Source organism: Branchiostoma lanceolatum, chromosome 4 (genome assembly GCF_035083965.1).
Source record: "Branchiostoma lanceolatum isolate klBraLanc5 chromosome 4, klBraLanc5.hap2, whole genome shotgun sequence".
NCBI classification, from domain to species: domain Eukaryota; kingdom Metazoa; phylum Chordata; class Leptocardii; order Amphioxiformes; family Branchiostomatidae; genus Branchiostoma; species Branchiostoma lanceolatum.
The window spans coordinates 27617222-27641127 of record NC_089725.1 but is presented as its reverse complement, the minus strand read 5'-3'; the positions used below and the strand labels follow the sequence as shown (position 1 = coordinate 27641127).

At 42.6% G+C, this 23906-nt stretch overlaps 1 protein-coding gene across 2 annotated transcripts in view; it reads right to left on the bottom strand.

The window, feature by feature from the left end:
* Positions 1-23176, bottom strand: part of LOC136433800 (pecanex-like protein 4) — a 29981-nt gene extending 6805 nt beyond the window's left edge. The window contains exons 1-10 of one of the 2 annotated variants that reach the window (XM_066426321.1): positions 23018-23176; positions 21494-22382; positions 20521-20691; positions 15276-15811; positions 14854-14960; positions 13936-14416; positions 12187-13331; positions 11600-11688; positions 8932-9118; positions 6808-8137 (exon numbers count right to left, since the gene is read on the bottom strand). In XM_066426321.1, coding sequence (XP_066282418.1) covers positions 8045-8137; positions 8932-9118; positions 11600-11688; positions 12187-13331; positions 13936-14416; positions 14854-14960; positions 15276-15811; positions 20521-20691; positions 21494-22185 — 3501 coding nt within the window. In that variant the 5' untranslated portion in view covers positions 22186-22382; positions 23018-23176 and the 3' untranslated portion in view covers positions 6808-8044. Of the gene's footprint in view, positions 1-6807; positions 8138-8931; positions 9119-11599; positions 11689-12186; positions 13332-13935; positions 14417-14853; positions 14961-15275; positions 15812-20520; positions 20692-21493; positions 22383-23017 lie in introns of those variants that run through there. The other variant, XM_066426320.1, reaches the window with a different exon arrangement.
* Positions 23177-23906: the final 730 nt, after the last annotated feature.

The window sequence follows — 23906 nt, the reverse complement described above, 5'->3', positions numbered from 1 at the left end:
CTGGTTGATATACAAGTGTACCAAGTTACTATTTTTTTCACGTCCATTTTAGCTTGCATCTACAAACATGTGGCTTAGGAGGGCAATAGAGGTAAGTCATCATTGATAATCTAACATTTGTAACTTACTTCAGTCTGTTTTCGTCTGTCCTACACCCTCTTCAGGCTAATCTGCTCATGATATATAAAATTCTATTGACTTTTTTACCCTTTTTGTCCCTTAACTTTGTTGTTCTTTGTACATGTTGCGCAATAAAGTTATTCTGTGTATACTTAGGTGTCTTCGTGCCAGTTTAATCTACTAGATAGATCATGTTTGCCCAACAGTGTACATGCCTGATTCTAGGCAATTACTTTTGGATAATGCACACCATTTCTTGAGGCAATGGAAAAGTTCCTCAGTCTGTGTTCTTATGTTCATACACTATCATTTACTATATGATTGTCAAATGGGTAGTTGTGGAAAATGCTACTGTATGGCATGCAGTTGTACGTCTAAATCTCTAGGAGTCTCTCTTCAAAATCAAGACAAGTTGGTCACCTAAGTTGTTACTGACTCTACTGTACTCTTTTGCTTTGAAACCCTTAACTAGTGAATTGACGATTGGTAACGAGCAACGTTCAAAATGTCGACTTGATAATGTTTAAAACAAAATTTAGAGATATTGGCTTTATCTATTCTATTTCCAGCACATTCTCTGGAGTTGTTGTGTAACTTGTCTTTTTTTCATTTCAATTTTTGTAGAAGTTGGAGCGTAGCAGGGAGGTGACCAAGCCCAACGTGAATGTAGGAACCATCGGCCAAGAGAATCATGGAAAAACCACGCTTACTGCCGCTCTGTGCACAACACGTAAGGGATCTTCCTCACATATTGAATTTAGTATTGGAATACTGATTGTAACGTTATCTTTGTATAACGATTTATGTTCTATTTTCCGATGGTACGTTGAAAGGACCCCTGATCTCCACTCTTGAACTCTGGAAAAACGGCCTCGGCCGAATGAGTGTATGTTTTGCATACTTTCAAGGTTAAAAAAGGTTGAAAAAAAAAAAAGTATCACAGACTAGAAGTGATGTTGGTTGTCTGCGCGCCATAGACTATCAGTTCTGTTTTCATGAAACTCTGGTTGCAGATTGTGCTTTGACGACTGTCTGCCTTTTCGAGGGCTCCTGAAATTCTGTATCTATATATAAAGTCCTTCTGTTACAGTAACAACAGAGACTCTTACGGGATGCTAGATATGGTATAGGGGAACCAAAGAGGATGCAAAAAGTTAAAGAAACCAATTAAGTGTAGTAGTCACGGTTTGTAACACTGTATATGGTGTGTTTTTCTCCTCCAGTGGCTAAAAAGTATGGCGGCAAACCAAGAAGCGTTGCATCCATCGCTAACGCTCCCGCAGAAAAAGCTCGAGGAATAATCATCCGTAATTCACACGTAGAATACGACACTCCGAAGAGGCATTACTCGCATGTCGACAGTCCAGGAAATGTAGACATCATTAAGGTAATTAGACCCATTTCTCATGCAAACGTCTGGCGCACGTGAGACATTCTTATCAGACAGTCATGGATGTTTTGTGCAGAATTTAACTTCGACAGAAAAATGATCTAAGATTCTTTTCACTTGCACTGATAACCATACGACAAAAAAATCTTATTTGTCCAGAACATGATCATTGGTGCTGCGAAGCTGGACGCAGCTATTCTGGTTGTATCCGCTAAGGAAGGACCGATGCCGCAGACCAAGGAACAGGTCCTACTCGCCAGAAAGGTAAGTTTAAACAGACCTTGACAACTGCTACTATCAATAAGTCTTTATCAATATATGGCGTTTTAGTTATTTTTTGTATTGGATAAAAATCAACGAAAAGTTTTATAGAAATCATGATCATTTTCTTTCCACACAGGTAGGCATTCCACACATCGTTGTGTTCTTGAACAAGTGCGACCTAGTGGACAAGGAACGACAGGAGCTGGTGGAGAAGGAAGTTAGGGAACTTCTCAGCAGTTATGGCTTCCCTGGGGACGACGTCCCGGTCATCAGAGGATCTGCCCTGGGAGCTCTTAATGTAAGTCAGACAGTGGAAAAAAATTCAATCTGTTTCCTATGTTCATATACCATTTCAGTTGCTTATTGTGAAACTACTAGGTACTAGGTACTTGTTAAAATGATAACTGTATGTACAATTTTTTAAGAATTCCTTCCATGCAATTCTGCACCTCTTGAAGAGGGCGTTTTAAATGAGCGCCAGAAGCTCTTGCGCAATGCCATGCGGCTTTGGCGATAAGGGGTCGTCTTAAGTCATAGGATGTAAGAAATATGATACCTATACATGCACGAAGTAAGAACTTTTTCTCTTCCACGTTTTATTGCTATGGTAATGACTCATCATTGTCTCTTTTGTGATGATGTATTCACATTTATCATTTGTTCATATGTTTACTTACATACCAGTACCCTTGCATGTACCCTTGCATGTACCCAAGCACCGCACGCCGAATTCGGTGAGCGGAGCTTGGGTTTACAGCGGAGAGTGGGGCGGGGTCGGTCTTCAGGGGCAGCGGGAGGGTGGGCCGCGAAAGCTTGCTGGGCGCACATGCGGTGCTTGGTGGCGCGCCGATATACGGTGTCTGGTCTCCCAGAATACCTTGCATGTGATGTGTTGAAAGAAGAAATTATTGATGAACAATCAGTTTATCTCCATGTCCCCTAGGGTGAAGAAAAATGGGAGGCCAAGATCGTTGAGCTGGCAGAGGCCCTTGACAGCTACATCCCTGAACCAGAGAAAGCGGTAGACAAGCCATTCCTGATGCCAGTTGAGGATATATTCACCATTTCAGGTAAGTGTCATCACAATTCAAGTCAATTTTGATCTTTATGTGAAATAAGCTGCATTAAGTACTGACAAAAACAGACAGGCTGCTTGTATATCAATTGCATAAAACGTAACTCAGAGAAGTTTTGTTTGAATGCCCCATCAATCAATATTCTGGTAGCTAAATGTCTTTGGGTACCTGAGAAACAAAACTAAAACGTTACTAACAGGACTGGATCCCTTTTTGAATTGAATGTGGATGTCTCCTACAACATGTAATATGTAACCATCACTATGTCTTGCAAGAAAACAAAACATTATACAAAACCAGATTTATGCTATGGTCACATAAAAGCGAAAAATGAAAAATGCACATCAAGAAAATACACATCTTATATATTTTTTTAAAGGTTTTGTGTCTTTTGTTGTCTTTTATATCATATTTTTCTTTCCCGCAAGCTGCCTGACCAGGCCCCGCAATGTGAAATGTGACCTAAGCATATTCACCCCGACCAATCGAATCACGTGAATCGCATTGAAACTCAGATTCGTCTCAGCCATTTCCCGACAAATCGCTTTCTAAACAGCGAGATGGTGGATTCTTGGTGTCAGCTTCCAAAAGACGTTTTCAGATTGACAATTTTGGCACTTTGGAAGTGATTGAATCCGCCCGCGATTTAACTTCTAGTTTCTACTACTTTTCTCTAAACGTTAAATCGCGGGCGGATTCAATTACTTCCAAAGTGCCAAAATTGTCAATCTGAAAGCGTCTTTTGGAAGCTGACACCTTCCACCATCCCACTGGCGAGTTTGTTTGGTCAGATGTAGTCGTTAACGCAAGTTAGAAAGCGATTTGTCGGGAAATGGCTGATACGAATCTGAGCTTCAATGCGATTCACGTGATTCGATTGGTCGGGGTGATATTGGAGATGCTGTTTGAGTGTGGATTGAGTGATAAGTCTGGTAGACTCTAGTGACTGTAAAATGTATTTTGGCTTGACAGGTCGTGGCACAGTGGTGACAGGAAGGATTGAACGCGGGATCATCAAAGTTGGAGACGAATTGGAAATAGTTGGGATAAGGGACACAGCCAAGACGACTTGCACAGGTTGGTATAGCCGGCGTCACAATTCATGCTAGCGTCCACATCTGGACACAAGGACACTGCAATATGTCATATATACTTGTATTGCCATTATATATATTATGAAAATAATAACGTTTTGCCATTTTTACTGTCATTTCATTCTTTCAAACCATACTCCAATTAGCTTTATTTTCCAGCTTTCTTTCCTTTATTATAAAACTTTTGAATGATATACTGTAATATGATAAATCTGAATATAACAGGATTGTTGAAATCTTCAAGGAGATTTTTATCTTTAATTATCATCCATTCTTCAAAACGTCACAGAACCTTTCCGTCACATTGTTTTGCTTTCACAGAAGACTAAGTGAGTTAAATCACTGTTTGTGTAGGTGTTGAGATGTTTCAGAAACAGCTGGACAAAGGCATTGCTGGTGATAATGTCGGTATCCTGCTGAAAGGTACGAAGAAGGATGAGGTGGAACGTGGCCAGGTGTTGGCCAAGCCTGGAACCATCACTCCTCATACTAAATTTCAAGCAGAGGTAGGTGTAGTGAGTGCTAGTGTGGCTTTCAGATAAGGGATATCAAATTGTATGCTCATCATCATCATCATATCCTGTCGCTCCAGTTCTGTATCCATTGGCGGGCTCTTATAGGTTTGCCTCTCGTCAATCACCGTCTGTACATGTTGGGCCAAGTTTACAGTTCTGTAGGAGGTGCTGTATGATTTGGGGGGGGGGGGGGTCTTCCCTGCACGGGCAGACTGCAGACAGCCTTGCCCCATCTCAGCATGTTGTTGCCGGTCCTTGCTGCCTTTGATCTGGCTCTGTTGTGGGTGACCCAGTGTCTCCTCGGTAGGTCTGCTCCTGGGGGAACTGACTCGCTCGGAGGTGGCCATGGTAATGTCTTGTTGTTGCCTCTTTCCACCTCTCCAGCTTGAAGGTGTTTGACGGTACTGATATGAGGCCTTAGACCGTCATGAAGTTGTGGACAGGTGTGATCTCTTAAAGGCATCCAGAGCATTTTATTAGGCTTGAATCTTGAATAAAAAAACTCTGATTTCTAGTCATTCCTATAGTATTTTTGATAAAACTATACCATTACATAGCGACATTACAGGTGGAGCAAAGATACGATGTCGTTTTGTGGTGAGAAATGATACAATATCCAAGCCCTAATAGACTGATCCTGACTGTCCATCACAATTAGCGGTTCGACCAATGAGAGAGCGACTGCAAGTCCGTCAAAAATTTGCATCTTTATGTATTGATTTTGCATTTCTACGTTTTGACGGAGGTGGGCGGGGCTATGGTATCGGTCTATTCACACTAGGCGCGTGACACTAAAAGATCACCATGTAGCTTATTTTTGTACCGCTTTTGAGCACTTTTGATAAGAAATCCGCACGCAAATGTGGTAAACAGTGCCATTTCATCAAGATTACAGCAATTAGAATATTTTTTCAAGCCTCATAAAATGCTCTGGGTGCCTTTAAGCTACTGTATGCACTAAATCAGTTTCAATGAGTTGCAAAGATGACATCCTTAATCCTTGTTTTTGTTTGTGTGCATATTCAGGTGTACGTCTTGGGTACAGACGAAGGCGGACCTCGCATGCCGATTTTCAATGGGTATCGACCTCAGTTCTACTTTCGGACCACGGACGTCATAGGATCCGTCCAACTTCCAAAGGGCACGGTGAGTTGTGCAAACATAAGCCGTCATATCTACCTCTGAGTCAATCAATCAACCGCAGGCATCAGGGCAGATGCATGGCGGCTGCAGACATCTCCCTCCAGGATGTTCTGTTTTCGGCCAGAGCTCTCCAGTCGGCTCTGCTGACTCCCAGAGTGTCCAGCACATTGAACACTTGGTCCTCCCATTTGCTCCTGGGACGGCCTCTAGGGTGCCTCCAGGTTGGGTCTGGAGCTGAGGAAACCAGTTTGACCACTTCCTGGGTGGGTGTGGCTCTAGAGGTGTGTCCCAGGAAGTTTAGTTGGTGCTTGATGATCTTCTTCTAGTCAGTCTCTTTAATTAAGCAAAGCATCATTTCTTCAGCCGTTTCTTTCCCGTAGTCAGAGATTGAGCTTTTGTCTTTAAAAAGTAGATTGAAGTCTTGACAAAAAATTCTGACAAAAATTCAGATATGAGTACAGTGACTGTAGTTGCTATTATATACATTTGTAGCTAATGGAAACGATATGGCATAATTTAGTTATGAATAAGTGCGAGCAGATTGGTCTTTGTTGGAAAGATGATCTGAGATTGTTACTGAAATATGAAAACATACCATCATGTGCTTAGCCCATAATGCCCCGCTATATACATGTAAGAAAATGATTGATGATTTTTTACCTTCCTCGTTTTCCACAGGACATGGTTATGCCGGGAGATAACGTTTTGCTGACAATAACGCTGATCTCTCCCATCGCCATGGAAAAAGGGCTGCGGTTTGCCATCCGTGAGGGAGGACGGACAGTCGGTGCCGCGATTGTGACCAAGATATTAGCATAGGATACAAGGTACTAAGAGTATTTTAATTAGTCGACACCATTTCTAGTTTTCACTTATTTTTGTATGTTTTTTCTGTCGGAGGTACTGTAAAACGGGAAATGTTCGCAGGGATTCAATTTAGCGGTATAAAGGGGAGACAGTGTTCGTGGTGGTTTTAAATCAAGTTCACGGTTGAAACAAGAGGGTAAGCGGGCAGAGGACAGAACATTTTCGCGATGGTTTTAAGTTCGCGGGGAAATAGCTATAAGTCACTGTGAACATTTCTTCTTTCCCCGTATCCATGTATATGCAAGCATTATACCCGGATACCATCTTTAGTCGAGGAAGGCAGCGCCTATTGTAAACTGGTCTATTCACTTCCGAACAATGGAATGTTTATATTCGTAAAATCAAACGATACTGACTCTTATTGATAAAGCCACAAAATTGAATATACTAGTAGACAAGTAACAAAAGCTGAAAATATGTGTACACCAAGAGATCCTTAATATGCATTTTATTGAGATCTATCCCCAATGTAGACGTTGTTGGGATGTTTCACTAAGTCTTGTAGTTGTTAGATCTTCACCCCGATATGGAAGCATTATAGCCTGTAAGTCTGGGGGGGTACAGGTGCGTACAGAATTAGAACTTTTGTTTTAATTGTCTTTTTGTTTCTTACATGATTATCTTTTAATTCAGAATCTACTTTTACTGTTGATTTTTCAGGCTTGTGGGATGTTAGAGGACTCCCTCCGGCCAGTAGCTGCCTCGACTGCTGAGCTGTTTGATCCCAGTAACTATATAGTAGTAATTAAAAGTAGAGTGGCTTGTAGCCAGTTGGGTCATGGGTGCTTCTATCCACAGATACCATCTGTATCATGAGCTTGTTCAGTTTTTACTGTCACTAGCGGTGTGCCTCAGCGCACATCACTAGCTAATGGATTTTCTCAATAAACTCAAATGCAAACCACAGTACATGCTCAATTCTTTGCTGCAATCCTTATAACACAGAGTAATACAATGTGTTACAATACTGACATTATTTACTAGACTTTTTTGTGGCAGTAGTTAAACAGGTTTTCGTGGTACCTCTATCATTAAAAGTATATAATATCATGTGACTGTGTGGTAGTTGTCTTTTAACCCATCAATCAATAAAAGCACTGCTTTACACAGAGTCAACAGGTGTCAGACCATCAAAGAAAGCAAAGACTATTTCAGCCAAATCTCAGCTTATAGAGTACTACTCTATTAAACTCTCTGTCTTTTACTCATCTGTTCATATAATTAAACTACAGATCCGAATAAAACAAACTGACTTCCTGTTCCAGTATATCACTAGTCTTGCAGTAAGTTAGTTGGCCTGCAGTTAAAGAAATAACCTGTCCTGGACAGAACTGGTGCAATGGCCTAATGGGTAGAGGCTAGCCCTGCACACGGTAGGTTGTGAGTTTGATCCCCGGCCAGGTCATACCAAAGACTTTAAAAATGGTACATACTGCTTTCTCTGCTTAGCACTCAGTATTTGGGAAAGAGTATGGAACTATCCCCTTGCTGTATTGACTTGCAGTTGTGTGGACCAAGGGCTGCAAATTGGAGATGGTTGCTGCCATAGGCTCCACCAAGTGGCACGGGAGGACTTTAACTTTTTTTAAACCTGGACAGAACTATAACACATACACTGTATATTCTGTTCCAGTATAACACTAAGTCTTGTAGTAAGTTAGTAAGTACCTGAGTTGGGTCATAGCTAGTGGTGCGGATCAAAACCCGAGTTTAGGTTTAGGTTCGGACTTGAGTCCAGAGGTTTAGGTTCAGGTCCGGACTTGAAAGTCCGGACCTGAACAACAATTTTGGAATATGTTTTCCGTGTTGCATGTAACATTGCAAATTGGCAGATATTTTACATGTAATTTGAAAACTATATATACGGAATTATATACAGTCAGTAATTAACACTAAGGTTCAGTTATAAACACGAAAACAGCAATGTTTTCATATTTTTCTAGTGCAAATTTCACGATCTAAGGAAGGTTTAAGATGGTTTGAAACAAAAAGGAGTGTATAAGTGAGAGATTTTTTTTTTTCAAGTCCGGACTTGTTTCCAGACGTTTAGGTTTTTTTGGACTTGAACCTAAACGTTTTACAAGTCCGGAACCGGTCCGGCCGGACCGATCCGCACCACTAGTCATAGCCCAGTGAGAAGAGGGTGGGTTTGCCCTGCAGTAAAATAAATAACCTGTCCTGGACAGAACTATTCTACATACACTGTATATTCTGTTCCAGTATATCACTTGTAATAAGTTACCCTGGGAGGCCAGACACCGTAATCGGCGTGCCACCGAGCACTGCACGCGCTATACGGCTAGCGGAGCTTGGGTTTACAGCAGAGATTGGGGCGGGGTCGGTCTTCGGGGGGCAGTGGGAGGGTGGGCTGGGAAAGCTTGGGAGCGCGTGCGGTGCTCGGTGGCGCGCCGATTACGGTGTCTGGACTCCCAGGGTAGTAATAAGTAAGTAATAGTATCTACCTGTGTTGGGTCATAGCCCAGTGAGAAGAGGTTGGGTTTGCCCTGCAGTACTGCTTGTTCCCACCGGGTGTCCTTCTCACAGCCGATGTACCAGTCCCTGTCGTACTCCTGCAGGTACTCCACTAGCTCGTCCTCCCCGTCCACCGGACCCAGGCTGCCCTGGTCGTACATCAGCTTCACAGCATACCTGGGAAGGAAGTATCAAAAACAATTACATCTGTAATGTTATGGAATGCACTACCTAGCGAATTCAAGACCGTATCGGATGTTAGACACTTCAAGAAATTGGTTGATAAATTGTATGCGATGTAATGGTTTTAACTTGATGATGGATTGACAGTTTGATTTGTAAATTGGTAGCAATTGTAGTAATTTGGAAGTTTGTTTTTATTGCCAGATTTGTCGACTGATGGTTTCAGTCATAATTAGCTTCTGACCTCTGACCTCAACCAATCCTTTTCTTCAATTCTACCTGCTTTTACCTGTATGTAAATATGTAAATATGTGTATGTATGTATCTTGTGATGTACATGTAGTGTTTATGAGCCCTGGACGATTAGCCCCCTAGAGGGGCTAAAGCCATAAAGGGTATCTCAATAAACTCTCAAACTCAATGAGGTATCATATGCTGCAGTAGTGTAGAAACCTGCTAGGATGCCCATTATCGCACTTGACCTTTAAGTTTGTTTTCCTAACACCTACCCACCTTCGAAATATCATAAGGATCCATTCACATCTTCTTGACTTATGCTCTCCACAAACGCACACAGACACACAAAAAATGGCATCGGAAACAAAACCTTCTTTACAAACTTAAGATAACAATGAAATATGGAATGCAAAGGTCCTTTTAACTACAACAGCCCGTATACAGTTCTTGAAGTCTACCAACACAGTTGAACATTCAAGCTAATCATACTACAGCGCTCGTGAGTGTGACTCGCATACAACATGTATGCGACCAGTTTTTTGAGAATGCGACTAGATTTAAAATCACGGTCGCACGGTGCGACAATAAAAAATTCAGACCTGCGGCAGGAAAATGGCTGCAGAACTAAGCGGTAAGCTGAAAATATTTAGGTAATTTCCTACCCTACCGTGAAAATCGTCGGTGAATTTTCTATCATGTTCCCACGACCGCGGTACAAAAACTATCCGTTCCTAATGGCAAAATTACCCATAGAAATAAAGGATATAAGTTACTCTTCTTTGTGATGTATTTGTTTGATTTGTAAAATGTTTCAAACGCCAGAATTTTCTGATGAAAGTGAGCGCTAGCGGCCGTGCGCTTCTGGACGGCCGCCATGATGTTTTTAGACCGCAGCAGAATGACAGGCCCGTTTCCTGCTGTCATTTTTACACCTGTTAAATCAATAATTTTTACGATCAAAAATCAATAAATCAATTCAAGTGGAGTTTTATCCCCGCAACTATTAAATTTTCTTTTTGTTACCGGTATCATTTCAAAGCTCATGATCTGCCCGTCATTATGGTGCTATTTTCATTTTGCTGCGGTCTAAAATGAATCACAAAGCTTTTTCCGTGCGGTCGGCCTGTCATTGGATGGCCGCGCCGCGCGGTCCTGACGCGCCAAATTTGAACTGCGCGTTTCAAAGGAACCGAAGATATTTGGCTGGGCCGGCACAAACAAATAATTTTTGATACTATTGAGCAAGAATGTCAAGGATATTTAAGTATTTTCGATTGTTTATAGACAGAGGGTGGGGGTTGAAAAAATGCCTGTAAAAATGTTGAACTTGATGCCAGCAGTGAAGTTTCAAATTATGGAATTTGACTTTATTTGTTTTGGTCATGAAAGTTTTAGAGTTATCTATTTGTTTATCATTTAATGTTATGTGAATCATTACTTGCCTTGTTCCAAGTAAAAAATACCATTGTGTATCTTTCAACTTGTCGAACTTGAGGCACCGTGGCCCCCGGATAGGGGCCAGCCGGGGAACCTATGCCCAATTTTTTTGAAAATCCCAATATATCACTCAAGCTTGTGTCATTTTAATGTGATCGCAAATGGTCATGTGAATCATCACTTGCCTTGTTCCAAGTTGAAAATACCATTGTGTATTTTTTCACTTGTTGAACTTGAGGCACCGTGGCCCCCGGATAGGGGCCAGCCGGGGAACCTATGCCCAATTTTTCTCAAAATCCCTCATACATTTGTACTAGTATCATTTAGCATGTAGGAAGGTATTGAATGAATTTAATTGCGAAATGTAGGCTTTTGTCTTTTATGATCTATTCAGATACTTTATTCCCGGTTGTTAACATTGATTAATACTATTAATAGGAGTATTACTTGGTATGACCAAGACTTTTGCTTGTTCTTCCAACTTTTTTTAGTGGTGCTCCTAGATTTTTGCTGGTGCTCCTAATTTTTTTGAGTTAGGAGCACAGTGCTTCTAGGTCTAAAAGTTAGTCTGGAGCCCTGATACTATGATCATGCTAAGTATGATGATTCCATGATGCTTCTTCCACAGGCAATTCAAAAAGTGTGAAATAGCATTAAATAGTTTGTGACATATAGCATATAGACAAGTCAACTTCAGGAAAATTGTTACTCGACAGCATCAGCATCAGCAACTCTGTACTTGTTCTTGACCATTCTAGACCTACAAACCAACTTGACTTTCCTGACCATAGAATGTTTTACCTGTAAGCTCTCACAACAAGATGAAAGAGCTCTGGGTCCTCATTCAGCCAGTCCAGGTCAGGGGACCACGGGATGTCCTCTGTGTACACCTGAATATTTAAGCGGAACGCACATATTACATAACGAAATACATGCTGTGTACTAAGCTTAAGCATATCAAAATATACCTGGAAAACTCTTCTTGTCTGTTCATGTATGACAGTGTAATTATTTATCAAACAATATGGGATTTTTCTGATGATAGTGCACTGTCAACTCTAACAAGCCATATTCAATAAATGTTTACACAAAAAAATGCCCTTCTGATGGAAAAATGAATAGTCTGTGGTTTGTTACATGTACATGTGCCATCAGAAGAGTGTCTATATGGTGTAAATGGTTATGATCATTGAATGATACTATATCCTTGTTAGATGATAAGAAAATGTAACACAGTGAGTTGACAACTTGTATTTTGGTGTCATAAACACTTTCAGTTACTTGAAGTTGAACTTATTCTATGTGGAACTGTATTCAAAACATAGAAATACCTGTAGGCTTATTATCAATTTACTACCTAAAATCATGTATTATCAGCACAATCATACCTTATACACATGGCTGGCTCCCATGCTTGCCGCATTGCTGCCACCGCTGAGCCCCAGCACGTTCACCACTGCATAGCAGGCCACCACCAGCCTGGCATAGATCCCCGTCAGAACATCGTCCGCACACATCTCCTCACAGACTTCCCTCGACGTCTTCCCGTTAACCGACAGGTCCAACAGCGAGAGGACGTGGCGGTACCAGTCCTTCGGGAACTTGTCCATGTGTCGGTCCAGCCTGGCTGGATCAATGGGAATGTCCCTCCACTTCAGAGGTAAGCTCAGCGCTGAGGAGTATGGAGATGTGAACTTTATGGACCCAGACAGGTTGACGGGCGGTTTGTACGCCTGTGTGGCTGGCTGTGGGAAGCCAAGGGACTTTTGTTGTTGCTTGGTGTCGGTGGCAGGCAACCCTATTCCATCCAGCTCTTTGAGAAGGCTGTCGTCATCGTCGATTGTACCAGGGAGGGAGGGTGTAGCTGCGCTGGGTTTCATTGGCTGCTTTTTGTCCACTAGCCCTGCTGATAAGCGGACTTTGTTCTTGTTCCTGTCTCCCAGAGTTTCCATTTCAAAGATATCACTGTCATCGTCAGACCAGTCCGGCAGGCTGCCTGAGAAGGACTGCCTCCTGGAGGCAGGTTGGGACCTGTAGCCTTCGCTAAGCTCCTCATCTACAGCATGCACAAGGGCAGTTCTGCTGTGTGCATCTCGCTCTACTCCAACCGCATCGCGTTTGGGGACTGCCTCCTTGTCACTGGTGTAGTCCTTCTTGGCGTTGTGGTGCAGGAAGACCCAGACCAGAGTCTTGGCAAAGTCTGACGTGAGCTGCTGCAGACTGTCGTGCGAGTCAATGATCCCCGTAAGGACATTCCTGGCGTCGGAATACGTGTTGACGAGCTGGGCGTCGCGAGGCAGCAGCGTGTTGAAGACGTGGGGATTCACTCCGCACGCAGAGTGCCCGTTCCTCTCGAACGCCAGCTCGAAGACGTCGTCGACCCGGGCGGCCTCGACGGTGTGGCAGGACGTCTCCTGCAGCTCCAGGCCCTTGATGCTGACGGTGCAGAAGCCGTGGCCCCGCTCCAGCACCTGCACCCACATGGACCGGTCCTGGTAACGCACCAGGTAGTGGCTACCAGGCTCAGGGCCACCTGGAGTAGATGGTACACATGGAACGGCATGTGTGAATTATCATGGAAAGTCAAAATAGATGAAAGGTTGGACACTTCACAGTTCAATATGCATGTAGATTTAGAGTCAGTATTGTTGATAACATTTGGCATGCTCACATGAAATATGTCAAAATTTGCAAAATGCCAGCGCACTCTATTAGTTACAAACAAGAAAAGTAAACATAACATCATCATATTCTAGTATTTCTACTTGTGTGGGGTATAAGAAACAGAAGTCATCACATCACGTTTAGAAACTCTTGAAGATAATAAAGGACCTGTGTATTTAATAGCAATATGGCAATAGTGTACATGTTCTGTATAGGGTGTATATGAAGCCACAAAACAGGATGACATTGGTGTCACCTATTGCTACCACTGCCAGCCTCAGGTGTTGTGTTTGAGTTATAGATAGATACACATACTCAGGGTACCCCCCTCAGTGATACCCCAGTATACTAGTAGGGATGGTTAGAGGGTATCGAAAAGAAGAAGACAATGATTTTTGTAATTGCATTAATACCTAAAGTAGCATGAATGTCCCAGGTAGTATACAATCAACCATGCAGTGCTTTGGACTCACCCAGACTTCCACTTGAGAACGCTCGTCCCAGCGCCTTGCTGAACGCGGCAGCCACCTGCCGGTAGTACATCGTGTCCGGGCACACGTTAGCCGAGCTGCCAACGGGACCCGGCCACGATCGCATCGGGCGCGGGAAACCAAACAGGAAGAGGGGGTAGGTGAAGAGGGGAAGGAGGGGGGCTGACAGCAATGCTGCCGCCACAACCATGGCGAGCACCACGGGGAAGAACACACAGTTCAGCACGATGATGGGGACGGTGTCTTTGCGGCGCTGCTTCTTCTCTGTCCATGAGGTGATGAGGATCGTCAGGGCGAAGTACAGCTTGTTGCAGAGCTGGAAGAACCGGTCGCGACTGGCTCCCACCAGCATGAGCTGGAGCCCGAGGCCAAGGCTGTTCCACCACGCGTCGGTAGGCAAGGCTATTGTGACGATGAAGACGACCACTAGTTCCAGGAGAGCGGATGTCATCCTCTGCCACACCTGTTAAACAAAGGTAAAAAACTTGAGTCTTCTTTGCTATGCTTGTATGTGTACTTACAAAGTTACATTTAAAGCTGCCTAAGATGACCACTCAGGGAAGCAATAACATCTAGTCTATGTGGACAGGTGGTCTCTGTAGACAGGGTTCTTCATGCTTGTGTCAATGGGAAAAATTATCTGAGGGACCGCCAAAACGTAGTCACATTGACCTGGTGGCCCTTATGTAGTGGTGGTCACTTCTACAGGTTTGACTATACTTTGAAATGCACCTATAGTAGATACACTGTAGTGTCCAATCAAGCTGATTTTCAATGGGAAGGTGAATTTCAGTGTTAGAAAGCATTGAATTCCCAACATGTTTTAGTCTAAGAGTGATAACAACCTCTCAAAGCAAGACGTTGTTCTAAGGCTAGAGGACAAGATGATGTGCCACTCACCACCCTCAGCGCTCTGCACACAGCTACAGCTAGTATGAATGTGTTGACAGTCATGCCAGTAGGTGTGATGTACAGTGCTGTGTAGGCTACCATCAGTAGAGGAGTCACTGTAAGGACAAGAGTCACCACTGGTAAATCCAGACATCAAGCAAATCAGATATCCTAAATTCTACAAGTGCTAACAAATATGTGACAGTAACTTTTACAACATGTAGTTGGTTCTATGTATGTGAAGTTGTGCATAGTTTGTAAAATAAGACTGTGAAATAATCCATTATCCTATTTTGAAAATATTGTCAAGTATGATGTGACATCTGTTGCATATGGTCCTGGATATGTTCAATATAATAGTAGGTGTTATTGATAATCAAAGAATCTTAAAAGTACGTGAAACGATAATAAAAGTAATTTGTGACATGTACCTGCTGTTGACAGAATCCTGTAGAAATATCCAACATAGCCCAGGATGTGCTTCCTCTTCTTGAAGATCCCCAGCCTCTGTGCGCTCCCTGGGAACAAGGGGTTCCTAACTAAACCAAAACAGACGTACACACTCTGCACACTCTGCAGCACTTTCAGTACAACTAACAGAGCTATGAGCGTGTAGCCTAGAGCATCGCGGACTGCAGTGTTGACTGGTTGAGAGAAGAAGTTGCAGACTGTTGCCACGGCTGCCGTCACCCCCAGCATGAGGAGATGCAGCATGAGTTCCCTCCACGTCCACCCCCACCCGAACCCTGTGTTGATGACGGCGTTGGTCTCCTCCTGGGGTTTCTGGTCTGGTCTGCAGGGGTTGGAGCTGGAGCGACACTTGAGGAGGATCTGCCTTCCCAGCGTGCCGAGGTCCAGACTCAGCAGGTAGCCACAGCAGGCCGCAGTGATGACCATGGCCAGGGAGGAGGGCAGGAAGTACGTGATCACTACTGTTGTACAGGACAGCAGCAGCATCAACAGTAACCTACAGAAAAGGATAAACATTGTTACAAACACAGCCGTGATGACCATGGCCAGGGAGGAGGGCAGGAAGTATGTGATCACCACGGTTGTACGGGACAGCAGGAGCATCACTAGTAACCTACAGGACAAGATAAACATTGTAAATCTTTCTCAGCTTGAAATCTTTCACAGCTTCATCTACGTTGGAAGAATTCAATACAAAGTAATTCTTGTACAGTTACTACAATTGCTAACAAAAAGAATTGGCCTTGCCAAATGCTGGTGTTGTGCAGTCGTGTTTGTACTTGCAGTCAAAGACCCTTCTTCATAAAATTGTTGCTCTTTACAAAAAATTGTAAATCTAGTAACACTCCCTCAGTCATTTCATTTGAGAGTGAAGATAGAGAATTATTGCCACATTTTGGACTGTGGCTTTTCAGTCATGATGTTGCTACTTAGTCAGATAATATCATCTCCTTTAAAAAGACTCAGGCCATCACATGCAGAGACAAATCCACTGTAACTTTTAACAAATCAGCATATCTTCTGCAAGGGATGTGCAGGCATACAAATCATGTGTAAATACACTGTAAAATCACTATAATAATTGTAATTTTGCACTTATGTCATGATATTCTACGTTCAAAAAAATCAATGGGCAGACATTATCTACCTTGACAACTAGCGTTCTTTTAGTATTTTCTTTTCAGTTACTAAGTAGTACAGGGGAGCTTGGGCAAACATGACAAATTATGGTCATAACACTCATAACCCTCCGATGCAGCCCACCTTAACACTCGTGGGGCTACCAGGGAAACCAGTACTGTTTGATCTGTGACTCAGTCAGCAGTCTTGGAAGAACCTATTTTTGTTTGGTGCGCGGATAATGAGGGCATAGAAACAAGGTGTTTTTTTAGAAGATACGCAGTGTTTTCACCGTACATCAAGCGATTAGTGAGACAACATTGGCCATTAAAGGCTTGTTGTCTCATTTGCGGCAGGTGGGACAAAAGACATTGAGGGCTAATTGGCCATAATCTTCCCTAAACAGATTAGGTCCACAACATGGGGATAATGCCAACTGTCAAAAAATCCCTTATCCGAAATTTGTTTGTATAGACAAAAAAGCTTTCGAAGCATGATTATTTGAAAAGAATGCAACATTGAGAGTATTGATTTGAAGCTTATATTTGCAACTTCAACAAAAGCTGCTGCTAGAAAGATAGGATTTGTATCTTAATAAAGCCAACACTAGAAGGTTAAAGAACAAACAGAACTGCCCTGTTCCAACACTACAAACATTTACTAGTTAAAAGTCGGTTGACTAGGGACCCTTCAACCAACACGAGGTGAATCGACTGGAAGAATGAAAGACAAAAGCTGTCAGATGTGTCAATATTGACTGAGGGAACAGCTATTTACACACGGGGCAGACCAAGGAGACGTAGGTACAACAGGGGACGTTGCCTCACAACCAGTGCTGGGGCAGGGAAGATGAAGGTACATCCACGGGACATGGGAGCGAAATCTTCCAAAACTGACACCGCTGACTTCACGGACCTACAGACGCTCAGACGGGAGAACGAGACTCTCAAGCAGAAGCTGTCAGAGCTGCAGCAAGACGTGAAAGACTGGCAGGACAAATACACCGATGCGGACGAGAGGGCTCAGCGCGTGGAGACCAGGGTCAGGGAACTGGAGTCAAAGTACGAACAAACGGAGGGAGTGGCGGCGGAGAATGGAGACGTGCGACGAAACTCTAAACAAGAGATGCCGCAGTACTTGGAGAAGGTTAAACTGGTGGCACAGATGAAGATCAAGATGAAACAGCACAGACAACTCCTGCAGGAGACTAACGTCAGAAATGGCTCTGTGGCCTCTACAGACTCCAGGAGACCAAGAACGAATTCCCACAGCAATGGGAGAGTGAAGCAGGTACGGGTATGGCCGGCTCCAAAAGTCACCAAGTCCAGAGGAAACGGAGCAAGTAAGACTTATCCTGCAGCGAATCTAAGAACACAAGAGGAAAATAAACCTAGGTGGATGTATTAGGTAGATGCCATGACACTTTTGTCTGCAGTTGCCCAATGAATGTGAAAATCCAACTCTACATCTTGAGAAGTGCTTTTTCCTCTTGACTACATGAAATAAGATTTCTACATTGTATGAATGAGGAAGATGACCATAAACACTTCAACCAAAGCCTATCAGAAAAGTTCAAGCTGCTTGCAAAAAAGTTTGAAAAATGACAGCTGCAATGCTAAACTGTAAGGACTTCTGTCACAAGGTTTGTACCTTTGTAAGCATGCTACTTTGACAAGGGCTTGTTTGACTGTTAATCATTATTTTACAACAAACATGAGCCTGCTCTGAAAAACAAATCATGAATGTTTGACAAAGTAAAGCTGACGATTGTGATGGACTTGTTTAACATTTATCACATTTGTCACAGATGACAATTATTATATGCTGCTGACTCTTGGCCACGGCTGTCAACAAGGATTGCAATAAAATGGACATGTGTATCACATAACATCTGTGGTTGCTTTGTGTCATTGAGTCATTTCAGACTTTAAACTTCTGAACTCATGGCTCAAACTACTGTGTGTATACATGTATGCACTTTTGTCCACCCCAGAGTGCAAATACTAGATAGGTTATGTAAATAGTAGTATACAGCATATAATATATTTGACATTCAAAGGTCAGAAAAGATCATGAAACCATTATAATTGTATTGCAGTAATTTGCGCAAGGTTTGTAATTATAAGTGGGTTTTGCTGACAAACTACTTCATTTAAATATTGTGCACCCAATTTCATCAATTTGCAATTTGGACTTTCTGCAAAAAAACTATGCCAATTTTCTTGCCCTCAAAACATGTACAACACATAGCTAAGTTTTGATAAGCTCAATTTTTTACCAAGTTTGTTGCATTTTTTCCTGCAATCTGGAAAACTTCTCTTTTTGAGCCATCAGAAAAGTATGAACCACAGGCAGAACATTTTGTAGTCTTTCTACCTGTAGAAAGAGGGAGTTGCCATTAGAAAAGCTCATGGAATTAGGTCAGTAAATATCACAAACATTCCTGGATTGACTGTTGTTTGGGGTGTGTTGTTGTCATGGTTTCCTTATCTTAATCTTTGCAGGAATACTGTGTAATGCAAATATGAGCCAATGTTGATCAATTCCCATGTAAGCCAGTGCAAGGACATTATATCCTTGGCCAGTGGTAATCAACAAAATACCACCACACAGAGTGTGTGCATTAGCAGAACACAAGGTACACAATATACACAGTCAAACCACTCAAGGGAATGAGGAAAAATTGTTCAAATTAAAAATGGTTGCTGGGACAGCTGGTTGCTCAGGACAGGGTGGGATTAACTAAATAAAAATGGACAGGACTGTTTTAATGTGGCTACTACTATAGTAAGCATGTTACTGGAGGTGGTTACTGAAGGTTAGTTTCTTCTTATGAAAGCATTACACAGCCTTTACTGCACACAGCCACAGCAAAAATACGTGCAGTTCCCACCATTACTGCAAGGTGGCATGCATCACTGTTGCAACAACCTTCACATAGCCCAAGTGTATAGGAGACAACTGCTTCCAATTGCAAACCTGAGAGTTTTGTAATACATGTTATGTACATTGTGTGTAGTTTGACAGACAAAATAGAAAAGAGGATTCCTGTGTAGATCATATTCAAATCTGCTGCCAAACTGCTGAAAAATATAGGGTTTTCAATAAACTTATTATCGCTAAATCTTCTATATAAGCCATGCCATTTTACACTGTAATTTGAAAAGCCCCAACATTGCAAGAGAAACAATTACCCCTTCTCATTCTTTAATTCCTTTCCTCCCTGTATAGAAAACAGTGCCTCAACCTTGACCTCCCCTTGACCCTGACAGTGCCTGGTACATGTTCTAATATAAATTATATTGCTTACATTGTTGCTAGGCAGTCTACCTATACCCTGGTATAGAAATATGAAGAGCTTGGAATGCGTTTGAAGTCTCCAGACTGTTAGACAATGTGGTATCCAGACAAACAGTCATTAAAAATGAATGGTAACCTTTAGGCCAAGGTGGGACCTTAACAACTACATTGTGTTTGGCACGTTAGTAATGACAGATGATGAATTTCTAGCAACAGCTTCCAAAAAGCAGAGTCTAGTTTTATGTCTTTTGTTGATTGTTTGTGACATCACACACTTTCAAGATGATCACTGGGTCTGGTAACTGAGGTAATGTAAATCAATAATACTATTATTAATGGGACAACCAAAGAGATGTTATCTGCTGATGTCATAGCAAACCTTTCAGCTACCTTCCTTTAGCTAGCCTCATGATCGGGTTTTAATGAACTCTTGATGCATTGTGACATAGCAGCAAGGATGCGGTCCCGATTGTGACAGGACTCCAGTCCTTGCTGCTTAATGACATAGCAAATGTGACAAGGAGTTCATTCGACCTTGGTGAGGAAAGTAGCTGGAACATTTTGGCAGCAAGAACCCATCTTATCCACTTGTAACTTAGTAAGTCAATGTACATGTGGTAACAAGCTGAATAAAAGTTCTAAATGGGAACTATGTGGCTCCAGATGTCTTACTGAGGGATGACTGCGGTGTAAAAGATGTCAGTTAGCTTGAGGAATGAATCCACTCTACTTTATAGTCAATGTACATGTCATTGAACAGACCTCTGGAAAAAATGCCTAGCCCACCTGATGTCCCCAGCAGCGGGAGAACCCCCCAGCGCTAGCACCAGGACCTGCTCTGCCAGCCATGGGAACAGAGCGTCCAGCGGGGGGAGGAGGCCCAGTACCCAGAACAGCGGCAGGAAGATGAACACAACATGCAGCACTTGGTTGACACCTGAAAATGTGATGTAAAATCTGCGGAGGAAGAAAAAAAGGACAACAATACAGTTATCATGAGCTGTAACTAATGATATCACATTACCAACAACAGTTTTACCAAGAGAGATTATTTTGAGCAAGGAGGTTTTAACCAAAGTACATTTCTTCAACTTTTTGAAGTATCCTATATACTTAACACTTCAGATCTACATCTATTTGTAGAAGATTGATAAACGATAATTATCAAATTCAATGTACTGTAGTTTTAACAGTAGATAGAATGGGAGGGGGTTAAATCTAGAAAGACCTGTTGTAATATCATATTAATGTTCATACAAATGTACATGTTATTCCTCCAATAGCAAAGAGCCATACATGAGAGTTTGGTATGTTTCCCATGAATAGCCAGCCAGGCAGAATTTTCAGGACACTTCAACAACACCTGGGGCAAAGGTGATGGTTGCTAAGCAACCAACAAAGCATGGCTCATCAGCCCTGTGTGAATGCAGTGATTTCTGTGAAGATTACAATGGTCTAATGTAGATGGAATGTTCCTCTTCAGATATATAACAAAGGCTATTGCTTTCCACAATACAAGATTGATAATAATGTGCCTGTAATGTATTCTTATACTGTACGTTATAACTTGCTGAATTGCAAGTTACTCAAAAATTGGTTTCAGTTTTTTTTTTTTTGTGTGTTCTGCTGTCTGGGACTACTGTCATTCAGTCTCCATCATATGGTAATCACCCATCCTGTCCTGGTAGTGGTTGCAATTGATATCACCTAAGGAATAACCAATATTACAAGACATTTCATCAGTAAGCCATGGACTTACCTCGCTACCAAGTCAAAGGTGAGGAAAACACACACGTAGAAGGGTCTCATGAGCGGCGTAATCTCGTACACGTCCTGTGCCCTGAACGTGGCCGGTTCAGGTGGTGGGGCGGCTGTCAGCGAGAACTGGGCCGTACAGACAGTCAGCCAGCCAAATATGTACAGCAGAACTGTCGCTGCGGTGTTGGTGTTGTACAGCGAGTTTAACGTCACGGGCGTGAGGTACCAGAACCCATAGCCACACATGACTCCTGAGAGCAGGGCGTGGAGCACGATGTTTGCCACATACTTCTTCCCGGGAAGAACGAATTCCACTGTCTCGACTCCGCAGCACGACTCGAAGTCCACTTCATCATCCTCTGCCAGGATGTTCTGGATGTCCAGTCTGGTGACGGTCGCTCCCCGCCGTCGAACCACGAAACTGATTGACTGCGCTATAAGAACGAAGGCGGCAACGATGCCGCCTACAGAGTAGTACCCCACAGAGACATCCAGAGTTGTGAGTTCCACCACGGCGGTGAATACGCCGCTGATGACCCAGGGGAACACGAAGAGGAGTAGCTGGTTGATGTAGACGTAGGCGGGGGCGTCGTAGCCCAGCCTGAGCTTCTGTCCGCCCAGCAGGGTCTGGGGGAAACGCTTCCAGAAGAAGTCCTGTTTGTAGTCGTTCAGCAGAGGTGCTCCGGACCCCATGGTTGGTCTTATAATTACTGGCTGGAGTTATCACAGAGCTGTGTGCGACGTCACTTTACATGTTTGAAACGCTCCTGTAGCTCTAGAATTGAGCACAAGCGACACAAGTATTCAGAGTTCTGTCATGAGGGTTATAGTTGATCCAAATGGTTCCAGCTAGTTCATCACATCATGGACATCTGAAGAGTAGAGAAAGTCTGAAAGAGAGAAGGAAAGGAAGAATCACTATCCACCAAATAACTGGGTAACTATCAAAATTGAATGACTGTCTTTAATATCTTCATCTAGGCATCCACAAAATACATACATGTATATGTAGCCTTTCTGGAAATCATTCAATTCTTAACAAAAACAGTGAACACCAGTTTGGGATAATTTACCCAATTCAGTTGGCACCAATTAAAATTATAAATACATCTTGAACATTTGGACTTACCAACATGAGCAGCTACTAAAACTTCACACCTGGGCCAAGCTGGATGTGACCCTGTACCCTCGAGATTTGTGTCAGGCCAACAGGTAAAAGTTTTATCTGAAGTAAACAAATCTAAATCCACCTGCGAAAACTTACCTGTGGATGGCAATATTTTCAGCTTCGATTCCAAGCAAATTCTAAAGCCTTTGACGTCCGTCCAATTTGACATGCTATCGGCAGAATTGTGCTTGCATTTCAAAATCGACCATCAGTTTCTACACAGTAATAGTAGCTTTTATATTCTAAACTTGCGGCCTATGTATAAAGTCGTTACCTAGGGCCGGTGGCCGTACAACTACACTGGACTCCTGACTGGACAAATTGCAACGATTTTAGAAAAGAATTCCTGTTTTATACCTTGGACTTGATGTTCCTCTAGCGCCAGTTGATGTTCTGGTTACATCTTCCCTAGCTGGAATTTGACGCACAGCTGAATTATAACCATATCAAGCCATTTGCGTCATATGTATTTATTTGCTCCATGGCAGCCGTAAAAAAATCTAAGATGGCGGAACATTCCCGACGGCATCAAAACGTACATAATCTAATAGAAGTTTGCTAAAATTCCTCGCCATTACAAACGATTTTGGACTTTATTTAGTATGAATGAAACTAAATAATTATCTATCTTTCTTATTCTAAGTTTTGTTAAGGTACGAATTATACTGAAACTCACATAGTAATTTTGCATTAGGTCTAGTTGCGATCACCAGCTACGTCATCGATAACTTCGATAACCGGTGTGATAATCAAAGTGGTCTTGCCACGACGTTGTGCGGAAATGTGAAAAACTGCAGGGCGAAAAGTGGGCTCACGGCCATCCACTTTGAATATTCTGCTTGAAAACTCGGACATGGTTTCGAATATTGGATGATCATATGTAAAATATTGTATGGCTGTGTTTATATGCATCTTCATTATCATCATCATTAGTTCCATTTAACGTTACATACATATACATGTAATGCATTAATACTTGTCTTCAACTGATGAGGATACATCTAGACTGTAACTGTGTAACACTTTTGTTACTTCGCTTGAGGAAATCATAGTGGCAAACTTGGCAATGCTCAGGCGATGAACATCGGGTAAAAACTTAAATGTGCGTTATTTGTGACTCAGTTACAGAGAGCTAGCTTGGCTTTCATCCCTGAGCTGACAGAATTGAAGCTCACGCCAAGAAGTCCATTTCCTCATCCCTGGGCTGATCGATATGCCGCTGTTCGGAAACCGAAGGGACCGACTG